The sequence below is a fragment of the Lepidochelys kempii genome, chromosome 8 (genome assembly GCF_965140265.1).
Source record: "Lepidochelys kempii isolate rLepKem1 chromosome 8, rLepKem1.hap2, whole genome shotgun sequence".
Taxonomy (NCBI): domain Eukaryota; kingdom Metazoa; phylum Chordata; order Testudines; family Cheloniidae; genus Lepidochelys; species Lepidochelys kempii.
This window is the reverse complement of record NC_133263.1, coordinates 92,833,745-92,854,141: the sequence shown is the minus strand read 5'-3', so window position 1 is coordinate 92,854,141 and position 20,397 is coordinate 92,833,745. Positions and strand designations below refer to the sequence as shown.

The 20,397-nt window shown below is 40.3% G+C and overlaps 1 protein-coding gene across 4 annotated transcripts in view; it reads left to right on the top strand.

Moving 5' to 3' along the window:
• Positions 1-20,397, top strand: part of FGGY (FGGY carbohydrate kinase domain containing) — a 191,948-nt gene that overhangs the window by 97,575 nt on the left and 73,976 nt on the right. For all 4 annotated transcript variants that reach the window (XM_073357533.1, XM_073357531.1, XM_073357532.1 and 1 more), the window contains exons 7-8: positions 896-1,024; positions 13,201-13,304. In XM_073357533.1, coding sequence (XP_073213634.1) covers positions 896-1,024; positions 13,201-13,304 — 233 coding nt within the window. The remainder of the gene's footprint in view (positions 1-895; positions 1,025-13,200; positions 13,305-20,397) is intronic.

Below are 20,397 nucleotides of genomic sequence, written 5' to 3'. Positions count from 1 at the left end.
CTTTTATATGGAGATGGGCCTGAACCAAACCACCTGAACTCCAAAGTGTCTGGACCTGGATCCCATCTTCATAGCTTGGGCCTATCCCTATCTTTATCATAGTTGATTAGTTGTTAAAATAATCTTTCCGTTTGGGGAAAAAAGCTCAGATTCCCTCCAGTGGGGTGGCACAGAACGTGGCAGAAAGGCCCTGTTGCAGAATGCTCGACGGGTCAGGGAGGGTAGTTTGTGGTGGTTCAATGTACCCTCCACTGCAGAAGTGGGTGGTCTTAGCCAGGGAGGAAATGTAGGTAGAGTGGCAGGGTTTCACTGATTTAATGGTTCCCCTGAACAGCTTCTGCTAGCTCCTACAGAGGCGCTAATGCACATTAAAGGCACCACTTGTCTGATGGAACTCCTGAAGGAGAGTGGAGATGAAAACACCTCTGGGCCAAGCTGGTGCAGGAGGTGCAGTTTTCACTTGTTTGCAACAGAACAAGTGAATCTGCCCCAAGATATCTAATTTCTAAAATACCTTTATTTCTGCAGCTATATAGTCAGCGACTACAAAGTAAAGTGTGAGCCTGGGTGTTTGTTTACGTACCTAGTAAAAAGATCACACCATGTTAAATGGAATTTTTATGGGTTATAATAAAAGCTGTTTTACATCGCTATACTGGGCATTGACTAGTTATCAGTTTTTAAACTCTTATGAGCAGCATGATACAGCACAGTTGTGTGTTTAATATACATACAGTGCAATTGGTATTTGGTAAGTAAATGGAGTTTTTAATGCACTTTTTTGATGGATACTACATTAAACAGCGGTGGGAAAAGGCGCTTTTTCAGGAAAATGCATGTTTGCTTTTCTGTTTATCAAACTGATGGGTGTTTGGTTTTATTTGTGTCTGCTCAGGAAACCAAGTCCTGTCTCCTGGAGCTTCTGTTGGAAATGGCCTAACGCCAGAGGCTGCAAAAGACCTCGGTCTTGCTGAAGGAACTGCAGTAGCAGCATCTCTCATTGATGCACATGCTGGAGGACTAGGTATTCTTACATATTTACTGTTCTCGGAAACAGGGATATTATTGAAATTAAATATTTATGTGAAATACCCTTCTCCCAGAGCCCCATTTTCTACAAACACAGGTAACCAAGCAGCATGTTGCCTTATGCTGAAAGACCTATTCTTATCAAATAGCACACTTAAAAAAAACTTCATAAATTACTTACAAAAACGAGTGTGTGTAAACATCACTAAAATCAATTTTAAATTTTCAAAAATGTCCACTAATTTTTGTTGCCTCCATTTTCAGATTCTCAATTTGAGACACAAAGGACCTAATTCTCAGGGGCTGAGAGTCTGGCACTCCCACTGAGCTTCCCATTTCTCAACACATTAGGAAAAAAACATGCCAAGTACAAAGTAAAGTGCTCAGCCAAAAATCATGGGCCTGATGCAGGAATCTCTCAGGCCTGTGCTATGCAGGAGTTCAGACTAGATGACCATAAGGGTTCCTTCTGGCCTTAAAATCTATGAAAATAGAAATTTTTCAAAAAATTTTGCTAATATTTCCCTAATTTAACAAAAAATATTTAAACTCAAAAGTTGTAAAATTTCTGAGGAAAAACATTTAACTACAAATAGTTCACTCAGCTCTGTGATAGTATTACTATATAGTATTCACTCAGCTCTATGTAGTATTATAATGTCCATTTCATAGACCAGTATCCTGAGGAAAAGAGACTTAAATAATTTGTTCAATGTCATTTGGATCCAGATTGTTCCCTGCAGCAAAATGGCCCCACTGACTACCTTGCTTCAACTACCTGTACCATTGCTCACAGGTAGTGAGAGGTAGCAGGCTTTACAGAGCTGTTATATCCACCACATTCCACAGCGGGTGAATGGGAAGTAATGGGGAAGAGGCCATACTGGGTCAGACCAAAGGTCCATCTAGCCCAATATCCTGTCTTCCGAGGGTGGCCAATGCCAGGTGCTCCAGAGGGAATGAACAGAACAGGTAGTCATCAAGTAGGGTGACCAGACAGCAAGTGTGAAAAATTGGGACGGGGGTGGGAGTAATAGGAGCCTATATAAGAAAAAGGCCCCAAAATCAGGACTGTCGCTATAAAACCGGGACATCTGGTCACCTTGTCATCAAGTGATCCATCCCCTGTAGCCCATTCCCAGCTTCTGGCAAACAAACGGCTATCTCCTTCATCTGTAAATGCTGAGAAATTGAGACTAGAATTATTGTGAGTATGGTTCATACCGTACCACCTCTGACTACCATGCAGGGATGAGGCCCCCTTGTGCTACGCCCTGTACAGACAAATAACAAAGCAGACAGAGTCTGCCCCAGGCAGTTGACTTGTTTAGGTGTCAATAGGACACAAGGGACAGATGAAAGGAGGCAGGGGCAGGGGGAACTTGTGAGGATTAGGTATCAATGAAACTAACAGAGTTTAGGATAAAAACAGTAGCCTAAAAACAAAGGAAGCTGGGTCTGTTAATAGATATCCTGTATAAAGCATAAATGAGGAACAAACTGTTTTGGTGCTAAAATAGTTAAAAGGTTCAAGGTTTTATGGGTACATTTTAAAAAAGCTTTTACTTTGAGACTCCATAGAGCTGTTGGATGTGCATTATCGTACTTCATTGGCTGCGTTTAGGTTGACTTAAAAATGGTTCAGCCCCATATCTCCCCATTGGTAGGGGTAATCTCCCTCTGTTTAAATAATGTAATAGAGACCTTTGTACATTTCCTTTATACTAACCCAATGTGGGACGTAGCACTAAAACTGCTTGCTATATTAGGATATGGGCGTAATTGATTTAAAATAGCAGACAAAAGGTTAAAATTAGAATGGTTTGAAAACTGGAATTTCCATCCTGTGGGAAATTCCAAGATTTCAATGTTGGGTTTTTTCAGAAGTCAGGACGAAGAGTTTAAAATCTTGACTTTTTTTGAAAAACAAAAAATATTTTGTTTTAATGTCATCAAAATTAATGTTTTGATCAGGTTGAAATATTGTTTCAATTCTAATTTTTATTGTATTTTTAGTTTATAATATGTTGAAACAAAACCATTTGACCTTATCAAAACAAATCTATATTTTCCTGTTGAAAATTTTGATGAAATCAAGATGTTCTCTCAAAAAAATTAAATTTAGTTGAATCAGCATTTTCCAACAGACAAGTATTCTGTCAGAAAAATTTTGACCAGTTCTAGTTGGAATAAAGTTAGCCAAAAAAGCACCAGTTTTCACTATTGCTGCATTGTGGTACTTTCTACATTTGCTTATTTTTCCACTGATTGTGGGTAACAACTTTTGAACGTTTGATGGGCTACGTTTTTAATGTTTGATTTTTATCTGTCTCTGATAACTGCTTTTGATGGGATCAGGTACTTTTCTGTCTTTTCCCCCCCTCTTAAAGTAAATCTAAATAGATCTCATATTTTGTTTTGATGTTCCACACAAGGTGCCAGAGGGAATGGGTGCAACAGAGGAGGTGTCAAGAGACACCAACAAACAAAAAATATAACTCCATGAATTACAGAAGAGCAGAGAATAAGATGGAGATGGGAGGAAGCAAATGAACCAAATAAAATAAAACCAGTAAGGTTGGGTGATGGCAAGTGCCTTATAAATAGCATAGATAGATAAGGGAAATTAAAATCAACACAGGCCATTAAGATAGTAAATGAGCACAAAAGATCTCCTCCTACAGTGGATATGCTACAGACTTTATCGACAAGTAAGGTGTGTGTTACCTACATTGCCAAATAACGGTGCAATAGCATCCACAGTTTGTACCTACAAAAATGGAATCTAGCTATTAAAAATCTAATCTGGTGTCAGTCATTCGTTACCCATATAATCGACTTTCAGTTGAGCACTCCTGAACTTTGAGAGTACATGAAATCTAGATTCAGTCTAGATCTAGAATCTAGAATTTTGGTTTTCACTGGTCTTTAGCTTTGAGTTTGAAAACAAACTTAAAAATCTAGCCCAGATTTGCCAGAAGGCTTATAAACCTTTAGAGCAAATCTGGAATGATTGCTGTTTACACATCAGAGGTGTTTAAATCTCTTCAGTTTTGCATGGTTTTGATGTGAAACTCATCAGAAAGAAAAGGGAATAGGCTGGCATACTCCCTTGTGAAATGAAACCACCAAGCTTCACAAAGCTCCACTCAGCTCTTGCAAGGAAAGTTCAGGATGCTTAATTCTGGGCTTGCAGTTTAGTGAAAGTATTGGTAGAAATTATTTTCAGACATCTTTAAAAATGAAATGCATTTGAAATTTTGAAGCCCACATACTTTTTTGTACTGATTTGGGGAAAGGCGTATTTTATTTTGCTTTTGAAAGTTTTCCATTTCACCTTTAATGAATGTCATCCATATGCCATTTGCTGTGTACTACCTACCTGTCCAACAATAGGTCGTCCCTCACGCAGACTTCAGCAGAACTACTCAAGGGATGAATTTGCCCACTATGCTTTATTTATCATTTTCCTTCCAGCTGCTTTTTATCACTAATAGTTTTTAGACTTAGAGCTCCAGCATCATCTGGTTGTTGAAAAAGATTTGTGACCTTTGGAATTAGGAAAAAGGAAGACAGCAACGTCTGACGTTAGGGCAAAAATTGTTCTCTGAGAACCGTATGGCACAAGATTTCAAGTTTCTGTGCTTCCCTACGTACATAGAGTTTATAGTGGGAGCTTCAAGCATGTAGGGAAAACAAAGGATCTCTGTGTCTTGCTCCACCTTGTCATTCTGAAAGGACAGTTTTGCTCTTCAAACTTTGAATTTACCAGCGTTTACAAAAATGCCTCTGTGAAGCAGTTTTTATACTTCTTATGTCCAACTGCCAGTAAAGCAATTGAGTCTGGTGGACTATGTCAGGGGAGGCATGAGCATGCCCAATGCTTCCTTGATGTCCCAGTGGGTTAACTGCTGAGGAAAAACTGAACTGTGCAGCCCAAAGAGCATTGTTCTTGGCCGACAGCTACAATTTGGTGCTTTTTCATAGAGTTGAATGGAGGCCCATCTGTCTGGAGATACTGCCATCCGCTTTGTGAAGTGGGTGAGTGGTGGAGCTTGGAGAAAGAGCCTCTCAGTGACTCCTGCCTGTCAAGAGACTGGTCATAGGCAGTCATGCCTAGTAGTTGGAGTAGGCATCAGGTCTAGTGGTCAAAGCAGGAGGTCAGAGCCAAGATTCAAAACAGAGTCAGATCCAGAAATTGGAGCCAAGAGTCAGAACCAGATTACCTAGAAAATGGAAAGGCAGGAGCAGGGCTGGTTACAAGTAGGGGCAGGATTGGAACAGGACTAGAATAATGCAGGGTGTGGGGCATGATCTAAACTGGAATGAGGCTGGATACAGGGTAGGGTCAAGGCTGGAGCAGGGCTTGGAGTGAGGCAAGCACAGGGAGGCAGAGCGTCCACAGCTGTGTGCATTGAGTAGCCACCAAGCCTGTGCAGCTGCCTGGCTTAAGAGCAAGCTTCCTCTCTGTCTTATCCAATCAGGTGGTTCTGCTGTGGCCCAGCTACTCTCATTGGCTGCCTGGTGGCTGGGCAGGTGCAGCTGGAGGCTCTCAATCCTGACACTACCCTAGAGAAACTGGTTTTCCTTTCTTGTTTTTACTAAAACAAAGCCACCTGGTCCTGATCCTTTTCTCTATTTCCCTGCTTGAGCTACTGCAGCCCTAGGGATGGACTAATTCCTGCAGTCTGTGCAGCCCCAGTGGGAGGTAGATGCAGGGACCAGGATGAAAATAGAGTTTGATGGGTGTGGGAGAGGAGCTATTGTAAGCTCCCCCATGATTAGCTCCACGCCTGCGAACTGGGTACTTAATCTTGGATCCTTGTAACCCAGGAAAAATGTTCTTTCAAACTGTTTTACATTAATTTGTACTAGAGAACTTTTAGTTTGCACACAGGCCAGTTAGTATGCAACATGTCGGTGCCCTTTAGAAATCACAGCCCTGCATTGCTGGTCTGCGTAGACAAGCCCTTATAGGCTGTGATCAAGTGATCCCTTAACTTTCTCTTTGTTAAGTTTTTCAAAAAGATTGAATTCCTTGAGTCTATCTCTATTAAGCATGTTTTCCAATCTTAATTATTCTTGTGGCTGTTCTCTGAACCCTCTCCAATTTAACAACATCCTTCATGAACTGCGAATACCAGAACTGGACACAATATTCCAGCAGCTCTTACATCACTGCCAAATAGAGAGGTAAAGTAACCTGTCTATTCCTACTTCAGGTTCCCCTGTTTATGCATCCAAGGCTCTCATTAGTCCTTTTGGCCACAGCATCACACTGGGAGCTCATGTTCAACTGATTATCCGCCATGACCCCTGAATCCCTTTCAGAGTCACTAGTTCCCAGGATAGAGTCCCCCATCTTGTAAGTATGGCCTATATTCTTTGTTCCTAGATGTGGACATTTACTTTTAGCTGTATTAAAACAAATCTTATTTGCTTGTGCCCAGCTGGCCAAGCGATCAAGATCACTCTGAATCAGTGACTTGTCCTTTTCATTATTTACCACTCCCCCAATGTTTTTGTCATCTGCAAAATGTATCAGTGATGACTACATTTTCTTCCACATCATCGATAAAAATGTTAAAGTAGCATAGGGCCAAGAACCAATCCATTTGGGACCCCTCTAGAAACACACCCACTCAACGATGATTCTCTGTTTTGAGTTACATTTTGAGACCAATCAGGTAGCCAGTGGTTAATCCTTTTAATTTTAATCAGTTATGATCAGCTTGGAGCTGGATAGTCGGGTGGGGAAATTTCCTGTTACCTGAATTTCCTTTTTTGAGCCATTCAAAAGCATAATGGTATGTTTCCCCGGTCTCGGGTGATGGGGAGTCAAAACTGATCTCTTGTCCTGGCTGGGACACAGGACTGACACTTTCCCAGAATGATAGCGTCCAAAGCTCTACAATACTAAATTTCCTGTTAACCATCATGCTGTAAATTAATATCAGTTTGAAGGCATCATTTTGTGGAGGACTCTCCTGCCAAGCATTGCATCTGCAGGTCACACAGGATATGTCTGAGGTGTTCATGGAGACCTGTTCTCAGAGGTGTTCATTATCACCTCTGAAAATTAAACCTCTTTGACATAGGGCCAGAAGGATGGTTAGGCACTAGCTTAGGAGTTGGGAAATGCAGGTTGAGTTCCCTGCTCCACCATAAACTTCCTGTGCAATCATGGGCATTTCATTTAACCTCTCTCTGCCTCTGTTCCCCATCTGTAAAATGGGGATATTAATAACTTACAGGGGTATTGCAAGGATAAACACATTAAAGATTGTGAAGCCCTTTGGGAACTACTGAGAAGTGCTATGTAAGAGCCAGATATTGTTATTTACAAAAGTATTTAGACACCTAAAGATGCAGATAGGCACATAATAGGATGAGTACCTAAGAGAATGCCTAGCTCCCATTGTCTTTCAATGAGAGAGAGGTGCCTAATCTGTACAGGCAATTTTGTATATTCCTGTAGGTGTCTATCTGCATCTTTAGTGTGTAAAACACCTTTGTAAATCTGGCCCTTAAGATCTTGGTATGAATTTAGATTGTTGTTTTTTTTAATTAGGCACCCGGTTTTCAGGATTCTAACCACAGCTAACTTCAGGGTTTGAAAGTCTCTCTCACACACGTACAATGTGTTTGTTTTAATGTGTTTTATTATTAATCCAGCAAGATTCTGTTTTTAAAGTCAGCCTGTTTCTGTATTAAAGCATGGAGATATCCCTGTGTGTAGGTTTATTGCAGAGATGTGGAGATGGCAGACCAAATGCTGGGAGCACTAGAAATCTTTTCAGCTGTTTTCTTCTTTCCTTGTTAAACTTGGCATGCTGTTAACCCTTGGTTATTCTTTTGTGTCATTCAGTAAATAAATTCTGAAGGTAGATCCGATCCTAGCTGTCCCACTGGTGTCAGAAATGCTGGGAATTCTTGTAAATCAGTGAACTACCGTAGATTGAACCATAGGAGAGAATTTGTTGTTATTTATTTGTACTAGCATAGCATCTAGAGATCTAACGGAGATTGGGGCTCCACATGCCAGGTGCTGTGAAGACCCATAGAGAGAAAGTCTTCCAAAGAACTTGCATTCTAACTACACACAAACGCACAAAGTGTTGGTTGGGGAAACAGAGGCACAGAGAGGTGAAGCATCTTGTCCAAGATCACACAGCAAATCAGTGGCAGAGCTAGGAACAGAATCTAGGTGTCCTAAACCTAATCCTAGTCTGGTGCCCCATGCAGTGAACCACACTGCCTCTCTAGTTTGTGGACTTCTCTCATTTCCTGATAGTTTATTAAACACACTGGTCAAAACTAAAAAGTACCAGATTAATATTTTGTAAACAGAAGGTACTATTTTAGCATTTCTTATGATTTTCAATTTGTTGTTTCTCCTAGATTATCCATATACTGTACATATTATTATAGTTTGTATTGAACATATTTAATCATTTAATCAGAGCATTTGTACTCTGGCTAGGAAACCAGTTGGTCTCACTGTGTGGGTGGGTGGGTGTTTTAAAACAAGTCAGGGAAAATCAGCATATTTTTCAGTAGAAGGACTTAATGTACTCATGTTGTAGAATATACATGATAATGTATAATCTCACATTGAATCACATTGCTAAGAACTATCTTATAAACAAATGGATATTGAACTGTGAGAAATATTTCCACAACTTATTTTTGTGGAGGTAGATGAATATTTGGTACACAAATTTCAACACTTCAAAACACACCAACAGACCTAATTTTCATGGAAACACACATGCTTCTACCCTTGCAGTTTTCATATACAATGCTACAAAACAAATAAGAGTCAGATTTTCAGAAAGTGGATGGCATTTTTGCAAGCTCAAGTTGTCAGTGCAATAAATGTAGGTGATTTTTCTGTCCCCACAATCGTTAGCACCTACAGTTTAAGCCACTTAAATGTCCAAAGGTTGTGGAAATCAGTGTCTTAGTGGCTAAGTGAGATGTATTAAGGGTGCACAAAACTGTGTGCAGAATGGTTACTTGCCCTTGCAATTTTGTGCTTTTGAAAATTGAGGCCCAGGTTAGGGTGGATCAAAAATTTCACCCTAAATATAAGCAAAATTGTGCCAGCAAAATTAGAGACCACTTTTCAAAGTCAGGCCTGTAATCTCATTTTTTTTTACATTCCATTTGCTTAGGTTTATTAAAATGTATACCATTCACTAAATAAAATATAGATTTGTGTAACAAAATATCCTTTCTTTTAGGACATAAAATATACACTTTGATCTTATGCTGTAAACATGTATCACCGAAGGCCTTTGTAAGGCTTAAATCATGAACGTTTAGCCAGTGACTTTCTCCTTCTCTTCTTCATCTCTTCATACTTCATATTGTATATGTTAAACTAATGCATTATTTAAACATAGAGAATAATTTGCTGCACACAACCTCTTTATAGTTTGAAGTTTGAATCTTAACAAAACGGCACTAAAGGCCCAGCCTTTTCAGTATTAAGTGATCCTTTGAAATCAACAAGATATTGATTATGTGTGGGGGAAAATTATACTGAAAGCTGGCCTGATGACATAGTGCTAATTCATATAAAGAGGAATGAACAGCTCTTGTTATAGACACTGCCAGCCACATGGCATATCAGTGAATAAATGTGGATGGGAAATAACGTTTCATATCTTAAAATTTTCGGTTCAGGCACCATTTTCCACAATGCCTCCATATTCCCACAAAGGAACTCTACCTGTCACAGATTCCCTGCTGTGGCTTTGCACATTGAGCAGGAACAGGGAAATCTAGTGGGTGACATTTGACTGCTTATGCTGGAGAACCAGTCACATGGATCTCTCTGTATGTTTTCCCTGGTTGGTGCTGTACAGGCAGCACTGTTACAAAGGCGATGTCTTGGAAAAGGGGTGTATCTCTATGGTAGAGGGAGGCTGATGCATGGCAGTAGCAGGGAGAGTCACTGCAACCCTAGGACAAATTGAGTGCCAATCTAGGAGAGCTGAAAGGAGGTTGTAGGAGGAGAGAATCTTGTGAGCTGTAAATCTGCTCTGGGATGGGTTGCCAAAAAGGGGGCTGGTAGAGAAGAAGATGAAATAAGAAAGATTTGGATTGAAGAGAGAGAGCGTGCAGAGGGGAGAACAGGGAAGAGAGGGAGAGCATAAGAGTGCACTTGAGAAGAGGGTAACCAGAGTAGAGGGTGATCTCGCCTTTTTCCATGGTGGTGTGAGAACTCCTGCCTCCCTTCCACCCCTTCTTTCCATCTTCTTTAATCATAAAGTTCAGGAAATAAAAGCCTAAGGAAAAATGGTGGTGGAAGGAGAGGAGAGGAAATAAGAAAACAAGGGGGAAATTGAAGGTTTCCACTGAAAATAAATTCTGATGAAAATGAGGGAAAAAAGGATGGTGTCAGATTAAAATACGCAGCTGTTATTTTAAAAGTAGAAAAATACTGAAGAAAAATATACAGAGGAAAGAAAATGCAGGGAAAAGAGAGAAAACATCTGCGATATGGTAAATTTAAACCAAGAAATACTCAGAATAGTTAACTGCTCTAGTTAATGAAAAGTTGCCATGTATTAAAAATGTGATGTCACACGTTTGAGGCATTTCCCCCCTGTTTTTGTCATTCACTGACTTGTTGAGAGGTACAGAGTGTATAGAGGCTATGCCCTAGAACATCTGCATGCTCTAGATCAGTGGTTCTCAAACTGGGAATTGGGACCCCTCAGGGGGTCGCGAGCTGCCAGCCTCTATCCCAAACCCTGCTTTGCCTCCAGCATTTATGATGGTGTTAAATATATTTTAAAGAGTTTTTAATTCATAAGGGGGGAGTGGTCATACTCAGAGGCTTGCTATGTGAAAGGGGTCACCAGTACAAAAGTTTGAGAACCACTGCTTTAGATTAACCAGTTGTACATTAATTTCCATTGGATGTCATAATTGTTCCACTGAAATACATTCTTACCGAGTGTATCAAAAATAGTCCACAAAGATAGAATGGTAAAAACAGCCCTTTCTCAGCATGCAGACTGAACCCTGGTGACATGGTGGACATTTAGTTTTCGTAGCTAGTAAATTTTGACACACCATCCATTTCTGCATTTGGCTAGGTATAAAATATTTTTGGATGTTTGGAGCCCTGGAATCTATGACAGCTTTGAAGTCTGAGAGTGGGGTAGGAAGGAGATGAAGAGTTATTTGATATTTACTGCTACAGAGGTCTTGAGTAGCTTCCAAGCTAGTGCATCTGAAATCTGTTACTAAAAAGCTGAAAACTGGAAGCTGAATAGATATATGCCCTTCATTCGACCTAGTCTATTAATTTTAAAGTGCCTAGAGTTAAAACTGAGTATGGGAGGTCTGGCTCTTGAGGCTGTGACCTCAAAAAGCTGGAATAAACTACCTGCTCCATTAAAACAGGCTCCAGCATTGCAGATCTCTCATTGTACAATATCTTAAATACTTTGTTACTGTGGAAAAAGAACTGAAATTATGACTGCTAAGTGTTTCCTGCCATTTGATACTGAGTGTCATATTGTTTTGTATGGTACTAAAGTTTGCAGTTTTAAGTCTGTCCTTTGGGGACCTTCACAAAAGAAATTGTGTCTCCCATGAGGCTGTCCTAGTATACTACAGATTCTGACTAAAATAAACATAAAAACTATTCATAACAGCACTTAAATTGTCCTAGGAACTGAATTAAATGGCTTGATCTTCATTATAATTCTGTGTTATAATTAGGGTTGCCAATTTTGGTTGGATGTATTCTTGGAGATTTCATTATATGACGTAATACTTAATTAAAGATTAATATTTAATTCCTGGAGACTCCAGTTTATGTTAATATAGTTAATGTTTTTATTCATTATAATTATAATATGCTATAATTAATGTTATCTCACTTCAGTCAATCACAAGTAGGACTTTTCAAGACCTCACTGATGGTAAATTTGGCATAAACACTAACAGTAATGTTCTGGCCCCACTGAAATCGATGGGAAAATTCCTTCTGACGTCAATAGGGCCAAGATTTCTGCTGAAGTGATACACATTTTCTTAATGTTTAACAGTTATTGAACCATGAGACTTAGTAACATGATGGGAGACATACAAATAAATTTCTACCTGTTGCACTGACAAGTCACACCTGACTAGATTTGTATGCTGTAGTGGATGGATAGTCTTTTGAATGCCCTCTAATAGTTCTAACTATAGTACTTCTTACTTCAGGAAACTACCTGTTAGACTAAACTACACAAAATCCTTAACGTGTAGTGTGGCATGTCACTGTCTGGGCCGGTAAATAATAAAGCATGATAGGTAGCACCAACACTTTGAGGATTCTGTTTATCCGTACGAATAAATGAATCCCATATGTGTACAGAATACCACAGACATAATCTCGGCGTCATCTGCCACGTGTATATTTCTTGGTTCAAATGGGATTCTGCATTTACACTATATGTACACAGGGATTTAGGGTCAGGTTTTTAAAGGTATTTAGGTGCCTGAAGATGCAGATTGGTACCGAGTAGGATTTTCAAATGTGCCTAGGCTCTGATCAGTGCTATTGGGAGGTACACACCCAAATACCCTGCATGGCGGTCGGACAGTAGATGCCATAGTTGTGGGACAAAGCAAGAAAACATTAAGGCACTTGCCTGTGATTCAGGAGATTAGGGTTAAATTCCCAGCTTTTCCACAAACTTCCTGTATGACCTTAGTCTCTTTGCATTTCAGTTCTTCGTCTGTAAAACAGGGATGATGCTGATATTTTTCTTTTATTTTTTCATCTTTTCTCTATTTAGGCTATTGAAACAGTAAACTCTTCAGTACAGGGGTTGTCTTTTTCTACACATTTATATGATGCCTGGTACAATGGGGCCATGATTACTGTTGAGGCCTCCTGGCTCTGCTGGAATATAAATAAAATAATAATAATGGGTATAGAGGAGAGTAATTGATCTGTGTAATGCCCCATGCGTTTGGAACATCCTTATCTTGTCAATAAAACAGTATCCACAGTCACCAGACAGGAATAGCCCTTTCTAATTGTGAAACTGGTCTGACCTATATGCAGTGTGGGATCCTATGCAAACATTCAAATACTAAAAAACTCTATTTTATGGAAGGTTGGGTTGTTTTTTAAGATAAGATTTTTTTTAATAGGAGTGATTGGAGCAGATGTGAAAGGACATAACCTGCCCTGTGAAAATCAGCCAGTTACATCCCGGCTTGCTGTGATCTGTGGAACATCTTCCTGTCACATGGGGGTAGGTTGTCTACACAGTCACCGTTATAGCTTTGTATAGTAGCTAATGTCTCTGAAAAGAAATTACACTTTATTTTCCCGTCACACACACATACCCCTTTTTTGTTATGCTGTTGTGGTTTTTATCTTTACTTTCAGATTTTAATTACGTATTATGCATTTGCTAGCAACCAGGAGCTTTCATAGTAGTGGAAATCAATACTGGGGAAAAAACCCTGACATGAAGTGCAAAAGCAAAGTCTAACACAATGCTGCAGAAGCTTAAAGACAGCAGCGTGAAATCGGAGCTGAAGACTCTGAGTTTGAGTTATCCATGACAAGCATGTCACTAATGTGTTCCGAAGTAGCGTCTTCAGAGAAGTAGTGTGTGTTCTCTAGCAGCCCTTCTCCCCCACCTCCTCACTCAATCAATATAAATCCATCTCCTTCTGAGAGCTGCAGTGATCTATATAGAATTATGATATGTATGATGACTTCCAAAAAACCCCGATAAGCAATTTTTGCTTTGTTAATTTTTCCCAGCGAATTAACGAAAAAGCTTTTCCTTAGGTTACAATTAAAATTTAGTGTCTGCTTTGGAAATTTATACCTAATTAAAATGTATGAGTCTGAAAGCTATTCCATTTAGATAAGTACCTTTTTCTGCCATATTTTTTATTTAAAACTCATTATGATCTTAAATTTAGACTGATTATAACTTGGGGTGGGGGTGGGTAGAGGTTTTGCTGTCAAGGAAAGGCATTTCATATTGTGAAAAGAGGGAGCTACTGTTAAATAATGTCTTTACTACACTTAATAGAGGTGCCTATATCTTGTCCTTATGCTGTGTATTCATGGAATAGGGCACGATAGCAGCATGTTAATAAGGCAGTGACCTTGTTAGTTATGCCCCAGTTCAGCAAAGGACTTAAGTATGTGCTTAATTTTAAGCATGCCAGTAATCTTGTCCCTATTAAGCCAAGGCATTTAGCAAATACTTGAAGTCAATGGGATTTAATTATGTACTTAAGCACGTTTAAATTCCGTGTTAAATCAGGATTTTAGGGCTAAAATCCCACCATCCTTAACCCTGGTCTACACCTAGAAAGCTATACTGGGATGACTGTGTTGGTTAAGGGTGTGGGGTTTTTTTTTTTACTGATATAGTTATAAGCCTTGGGAGATGCAGTTATACTGATATGCAGGTGCCAAAATAAAGCTTATTTTGCTTCGCAAACTTGTATACTGGTATAACTGCATCCACACTGGGGGTGGAATCAGGGGAGCGAGTTTGCCATTTTAACCATAGCAGTATAGTTAAAGGGCAGAATTTTCTAGTATAGACAAGCCCCAATTGATATTGATAGTGGCTTGAGACCCAACGTGGGGATAGGCATTTTCTGTGGTTCTTGGAGAAACTTAAGCTGGTTTTCATTTAAATGTAAGAACTCAGCATTTACAGAGTATTTATTTCCCCCCTTCTCCCAGGTGTTTGTTTTGGTTTTAGGGTTTTGATGTGGGGTTTTTTTGTTTGTTTGTTTTTTGTGTTTTGTTTTTTTCAACGTTAAAGGCACCACAATTTCCAATCAACAGACAACAAGCAAATTCTAAGCTGTTCTGGATCAAATCTATGGAAGGCCTTTGGTTTAAGTGTCCTTTATCTCTATCTGCTTATACGGTACCAAGTGAATATAGAGCACATGGGGCAATTCTGTGTATTTTTAATGAAACGTATATTCAGCTGCAGTTGGTTGAAATTAGCTGTACCTTTTTTTAATTAGGGCAATAATATGGAAGTTTATTATACTCATGTTTGGTTAGAAATATGTTTTTTTTTTCTCTCTCTCTCTCTTTGTACCGAGGGACCCGCAGGGCAATAGAGATTAATCATCAGGTTTAATTTAATGCAGTGGGAGAGAGACCTGTGTGGTCAGGCTGGCATTATAGAGTGGCTTTGATCTGCCTCAGGTGCATGGAGCCCAAGTAAGCCAGCAACAATAATACCTTTGTGAGATGATCAGAGAAGAGAGAGAGAGAAAATGGTCTGTGTGGAAACTCAACACCGTCCTTTGTTGTGGTTCTGGCGAACGAAAGAGCCAACGGTCAGGAAGAATTCAGAAAACAGAAAGCAGGGTTAAAGTGTGGCAGTTGGGCAGTGGATTCCTTTCAGGGCTCTTACAGGAAACTGTTCAAAATCATCTGCTGGATTATTATTTTTTCTTTTGGCACTGGTATGAGTGCTTTTGGTGGTATATGTGTATGGATATAGTATTGCCATTACCTAGGCTGAATGTTCCATGAATCAGAGAATTAGATATTGCTTGCGAAGGGCATTTACTTTAAACTTACCGAGAAGCTCCATGACCCTGTTTTCATTACCTCAAGGAATCAAAAGAATTTGAACAAAAGACTTTGCTAATCATCCCTTTGATATTTTAAAAGTTACAAATGTTGAACATAATTTTTCTGATGGATATAATAGTTTCATTTGTGGTAAAATACCCCCCCCCCCTTTTTTTTTTTCTTCAAATGAGGTTATATTTTTGGAATTAACTACTGCCTTTCTTGAGCATTCAAACTTCCAGGCCACTTTGTAAGACTGTTTCCACTGAGAGACTTGGATGGGTCAAGCAATGGGCCAAAGAGTTTCATAACTAATTAGTGGATTGGTTCAAATCCAGTTCTAGGTTAGTAGTCACCAAAAGTCACTATCATTTAAAGTCTGGTCCGTGGCCTTTGTAAAAGAAGTATTTGGCCAGTCTGGACAATTATTCATATCACACAACCCTCAGCTGCCTACTCTGAAAGTAAATCTAAGCAGAAGCCCATTCTCAGTTGGTATGGCAAATGAGTTATCCTTTTATCTTCAGAGGTGGTTTCTTCGTGTCAGGGTTGCCACTCATTGCCAGGTGTCACGGTTACAGGATTAGCTGTACTTTTAATCTGTCTCTGTGGCTACCAGTAAGGGGTTCAACTCAGAATTGCTAGGTAGAGACACTTCCATGTTGCCACCCAGCGGCAGCTATAACCACCGTGCACCTCACTACCCATGACCCGCTGTAGACATAGACCACAGAAAGTCCTGCCCCAAAAGGTCTGATAGGCAACAGCCTCATGGCTCCTGATTGGCTCCCCACCCCTTTCAAGTGACAGAGTCCCTGCACTTCTCTCAGGGTGGATTCCCACAATTCACCCACTTTCAGACCAGGTCCCCAGGCTACAGCTCCCCTGTTCTCCAATCATGTTTTCTTAGCAGGCCTGACAGGTTTTGACACCCACAAGAGACTTCCCTTCAGCAACTGCAACGTCTCAGGACAGCTTCTTCAAATCAAAGTACTATTTATTTATATGTAGGAACATAGCAATCAGAAAGAAAAGGTTTAAAACAACAACAGACTACACATACGTGGGAATGGAGTATTGTTGGCTTCCCTCCAGACACTGCCTCTTCCCCTTTGTCATCTGGGGCTCAGCTTTTGAACAGTTCCAAAAGTCCTTTGTTGCAGTCATTCCCCCTGAAGCCCCAACATTGTCAGGGGTAGCCTTGGTAGGGATTGATACCTGTATTGTCCCCCTAAGTACTGGTTACTGGGGTTATCTAAAGCCATTGGCTGCCTTCCAGTAGACATGTAAAACGAGGACCGAATTAACTCTTTGATCCTTGGTGGCCATCAGTGCAATGGTAGACAAATAAACAGAGGTACACATAGTCATAAAAATAAATAAATATATTTCCCATGTTCTTCACAGCAGGGCTGTGAGAGGAGGCTTGAACCGCTGCTGCCTCTGTCCAGTGGATGAGAGTCATGCAGTCTCCAGAGCTGTCCAGCTATCATTTTTCATGAGCCCCAAATTCATTTAAATAAAACATAAATAAGTAAACAACCTGCTCCTTGAAGTAATATGTTTCTTAGATGGTAAGCTGTTTGGGATAGAGAGGCACACACCTTCATGTCTGTTTCTCCAGTGCTAACACAAAGGGACCCCAGTCCTGGTTGGGGCATCTGTCACCACTGCTATATAAATAATAATGGCACCTATTTTCAATATAATTTACAGAGGAAAGTATCTCATTACTGACATAGAACTGGTTGTGCTGTGTAGAGTCAGACAAATGTATTCAAAAGCTGTTCAGAGAAAAAATGCTACAAACTTGAAATCTTCAAAACTATTCACTGTCATTTTTAACAGTGTTCGCATGTGGCCAGAAGTCCCATGAATACAGAATGTACGCCATGTATTCATACTAAATGAAGGTCTTGAGATATTTACATAAAACAGCCCTGCTCATAAAATATGTATAGGCGATTTGTGCCTTTTGTTTCGTGCTAAGTTTGGCCAGAGAGCAGTGTTCTGCCTTCCCTACTTCCCAAAACAGCCATTCCACTATGCACATCTTTGTGGATTCACAGCCAAAGAGAGTTTCCAGAGACATTTTTAGTGGGAGGCATTTTCTGGCCTCTAATTCTTCTTAATATGGGTTAGGGGAGATCTGAATTTTCTGGCAGGTTGAATCCCAAATGCACAAGGTATGGTGTCCTTTCCTATTCAGGTTTTCTTTAATTTCCCTACCTTAGGTGACTTGACCCCCATGATGTTTTTGTAACTTCCTGTCCAACTTGTGTTGGCTTCTCTGGAGACAATGCTTCTGATTTGTGGCAGTCAAGAAGTTTCCTTTCTGGATCAGATTGATTTTTCTCTCTTTTTGCCCCTCTGTTACTTCTATGTCCGTTTTGACTCCACCAGCTTGGACAAGTAAATGTGAGTAAATGGTGCGCACACATGGGGGTAGTTAGGTACTGAGTCACCTGACTTGTGCACACCCGAAAGAACCAATTTTGCAGGGGTAGTATGTGTGTGCAGTGTACATCTGACTTCAATAATATGGCAACTTTAGTCCTGAATAATCTGCAATAATTTATCCCTTAGGGAATTCTCTTTTCTATCTTATGAGACCATCTTCCATCAGGGATCTGAGAGTCAATTTCTCTTGAGATGTCACTGAGCAGCTATGTACATAATAAAGTGGGAGATATCCAAAGCTGTCCCATCATTTACTATGGACTATTTTAAAGTAATTTCCTATGCTTATTTTTACCAAGCAGGGCTATTCTTTGTCTTCTGTTAAAGGAACTTCAGTCTGATTAGCTTATTCTAAATTTGTTCATCTGATACTCATGACGACTGTGAAACACAATAGAGCTTCTTTGCTCCACAATATCCACTCAAGCTGCCAGCTTTGTTCACACAAATAGAGTCTAAAGCACATTTCCAGCCCCAGAGCATGCACAGTACGTGTCCTTTGCAGTACATCCTGGGGTGGAGACTGCAGAGACACGCTGGCTCAAAGTGTTCTTGTAGCCTGATCTCTGTAATCTCGGTGGGAGCCAGACCAGCAAGTGGATTCAGTATATTTTGGCTCTCATACGAGAGCCTCCTCTTCAGAACATGCCACGTTGTTAAAGCAGCAGACATTTGAATAGTTACTACAGAGGGACTCCTCAGCTGCTTGAAACTGTCTCCAAGAGGAAAACTTGCAGGAATCAAAAAGCATTGCGCTCAACTTGCCAGCTCTAATTAATCTAGCCGGGTGGCACTAGGCAATTCCTTTCTGGCAAGTGGATCTGTGGACTGCGCGCCAGATTTCAACCTTTCACTCTTCAGTCTCTGCTGCATGCATATCACTGCGATGAAATGTGCAGTCTCTGAGGGGACAGGGCCTGAAGCTTTGGGCAGTGAATCTGGGTGCCAGCTGGCTGGGGTCCTGCATTTAGCGAAGGCAACAATTTGTCCTTCTAACCAGAGGAGAGGTGCTGAGATGGAGAGAGGAGGGGACGGGAGAATGCAGTAAAAATTAAAAACAAAAGCAAAACTATTGAAACTGAAGCAGCTTGGAAAAGTTTTGAAAGGAGCTGTGAAACTGAGAGCATCCACCCAATAAACCTCCGCCCTCCCTGCTTTTTAATATTCTTCTCTGCTAAAAGGCCTCTCCTCTGAATATGAATCATAAAGCTAGTGTCTTTTGAGTGAGGGAAATAAATCAGTAGGACAGGAACTTCTCCCTTAATCTGTCCTCGTTCAGTTCAGTTCTGCTGCTTTATATATTGCACTGGGCAGCCGTCACAATGCTGACTTCCCAGCTAATGAAGACATTTTACATTCAGGGAGGGCTGTGTGAAATGAAAACCATATTTATTTTACCACCCTGTTAGAGGCTGCCCATCCTTTCTGTACCCATGACTCAGGCGCTGCAGCTAGAAAAGGTCACAGCGTATTTGGATGCCATGGTACTATTCCTGTCAGCACGTGGTCTTACAGGGGTTACATTTCTACATACTTTAAAAAGAGAGAAAGAGAGAGCGAGCACAACTCCTCAAATATTTCTCTTATTTATTTTCTTTCATGAAACTTTTTCCCCCTCTCTCTTGGCAAGAGGATCCCTCTCCACTTCCCCATTGTTGGCATTAATTTGTCTGATATTTTTTGTGAGAAGTGAAATATTTTCACTAGAAGGTTGTATAAAAAGATGGTTGTGTTTTTTTACCTCACTTTATTTTATTAATAAAGGCTAGTAAGATATGGGTGATGTTTGGAGATCATATGCAGGCTGCCTCCCAAACCCCAAGCACTTACTTGCAGAGCTAGAAAACCGCAAAGCTTAAGATCCTGAAATGTAAATAGGAAGTCGAAGAGTTTACTTTAGAGCCAGCAGTGCCGAGCCTGTGTAATGTTTACTTCAACTTGCCTCCCAGCCTTTCCTACAGCCTGGCAGAGATGAAAGGAAGGCTCTCTGCGTAAATTAGTTGTTAAAGTTTTTGTTAGGAGCAAGGTTCCTTTGCTCATGGCCAGGCATAATTCAACTCAGGTACATCTTTGATTGAGAGAATGGAAAGGTCCTATTTAGCTCATTTGTCACTGAAATCCAGGTTTTACTCCCCAACGCTTGGCCAGAACTCCACCTATGCATGAGAATACAATTGAAAGCAGTATAATAACTGTATTGTATATAAGTAGATAATGCCTAATAACATTTCCAGAAAACTCTGCTGTCAACTCCGCTTCCCTTTTGTGAACGGGCCATTAGAATTCAAAGCGAGTGTCATGGTACAGCTATG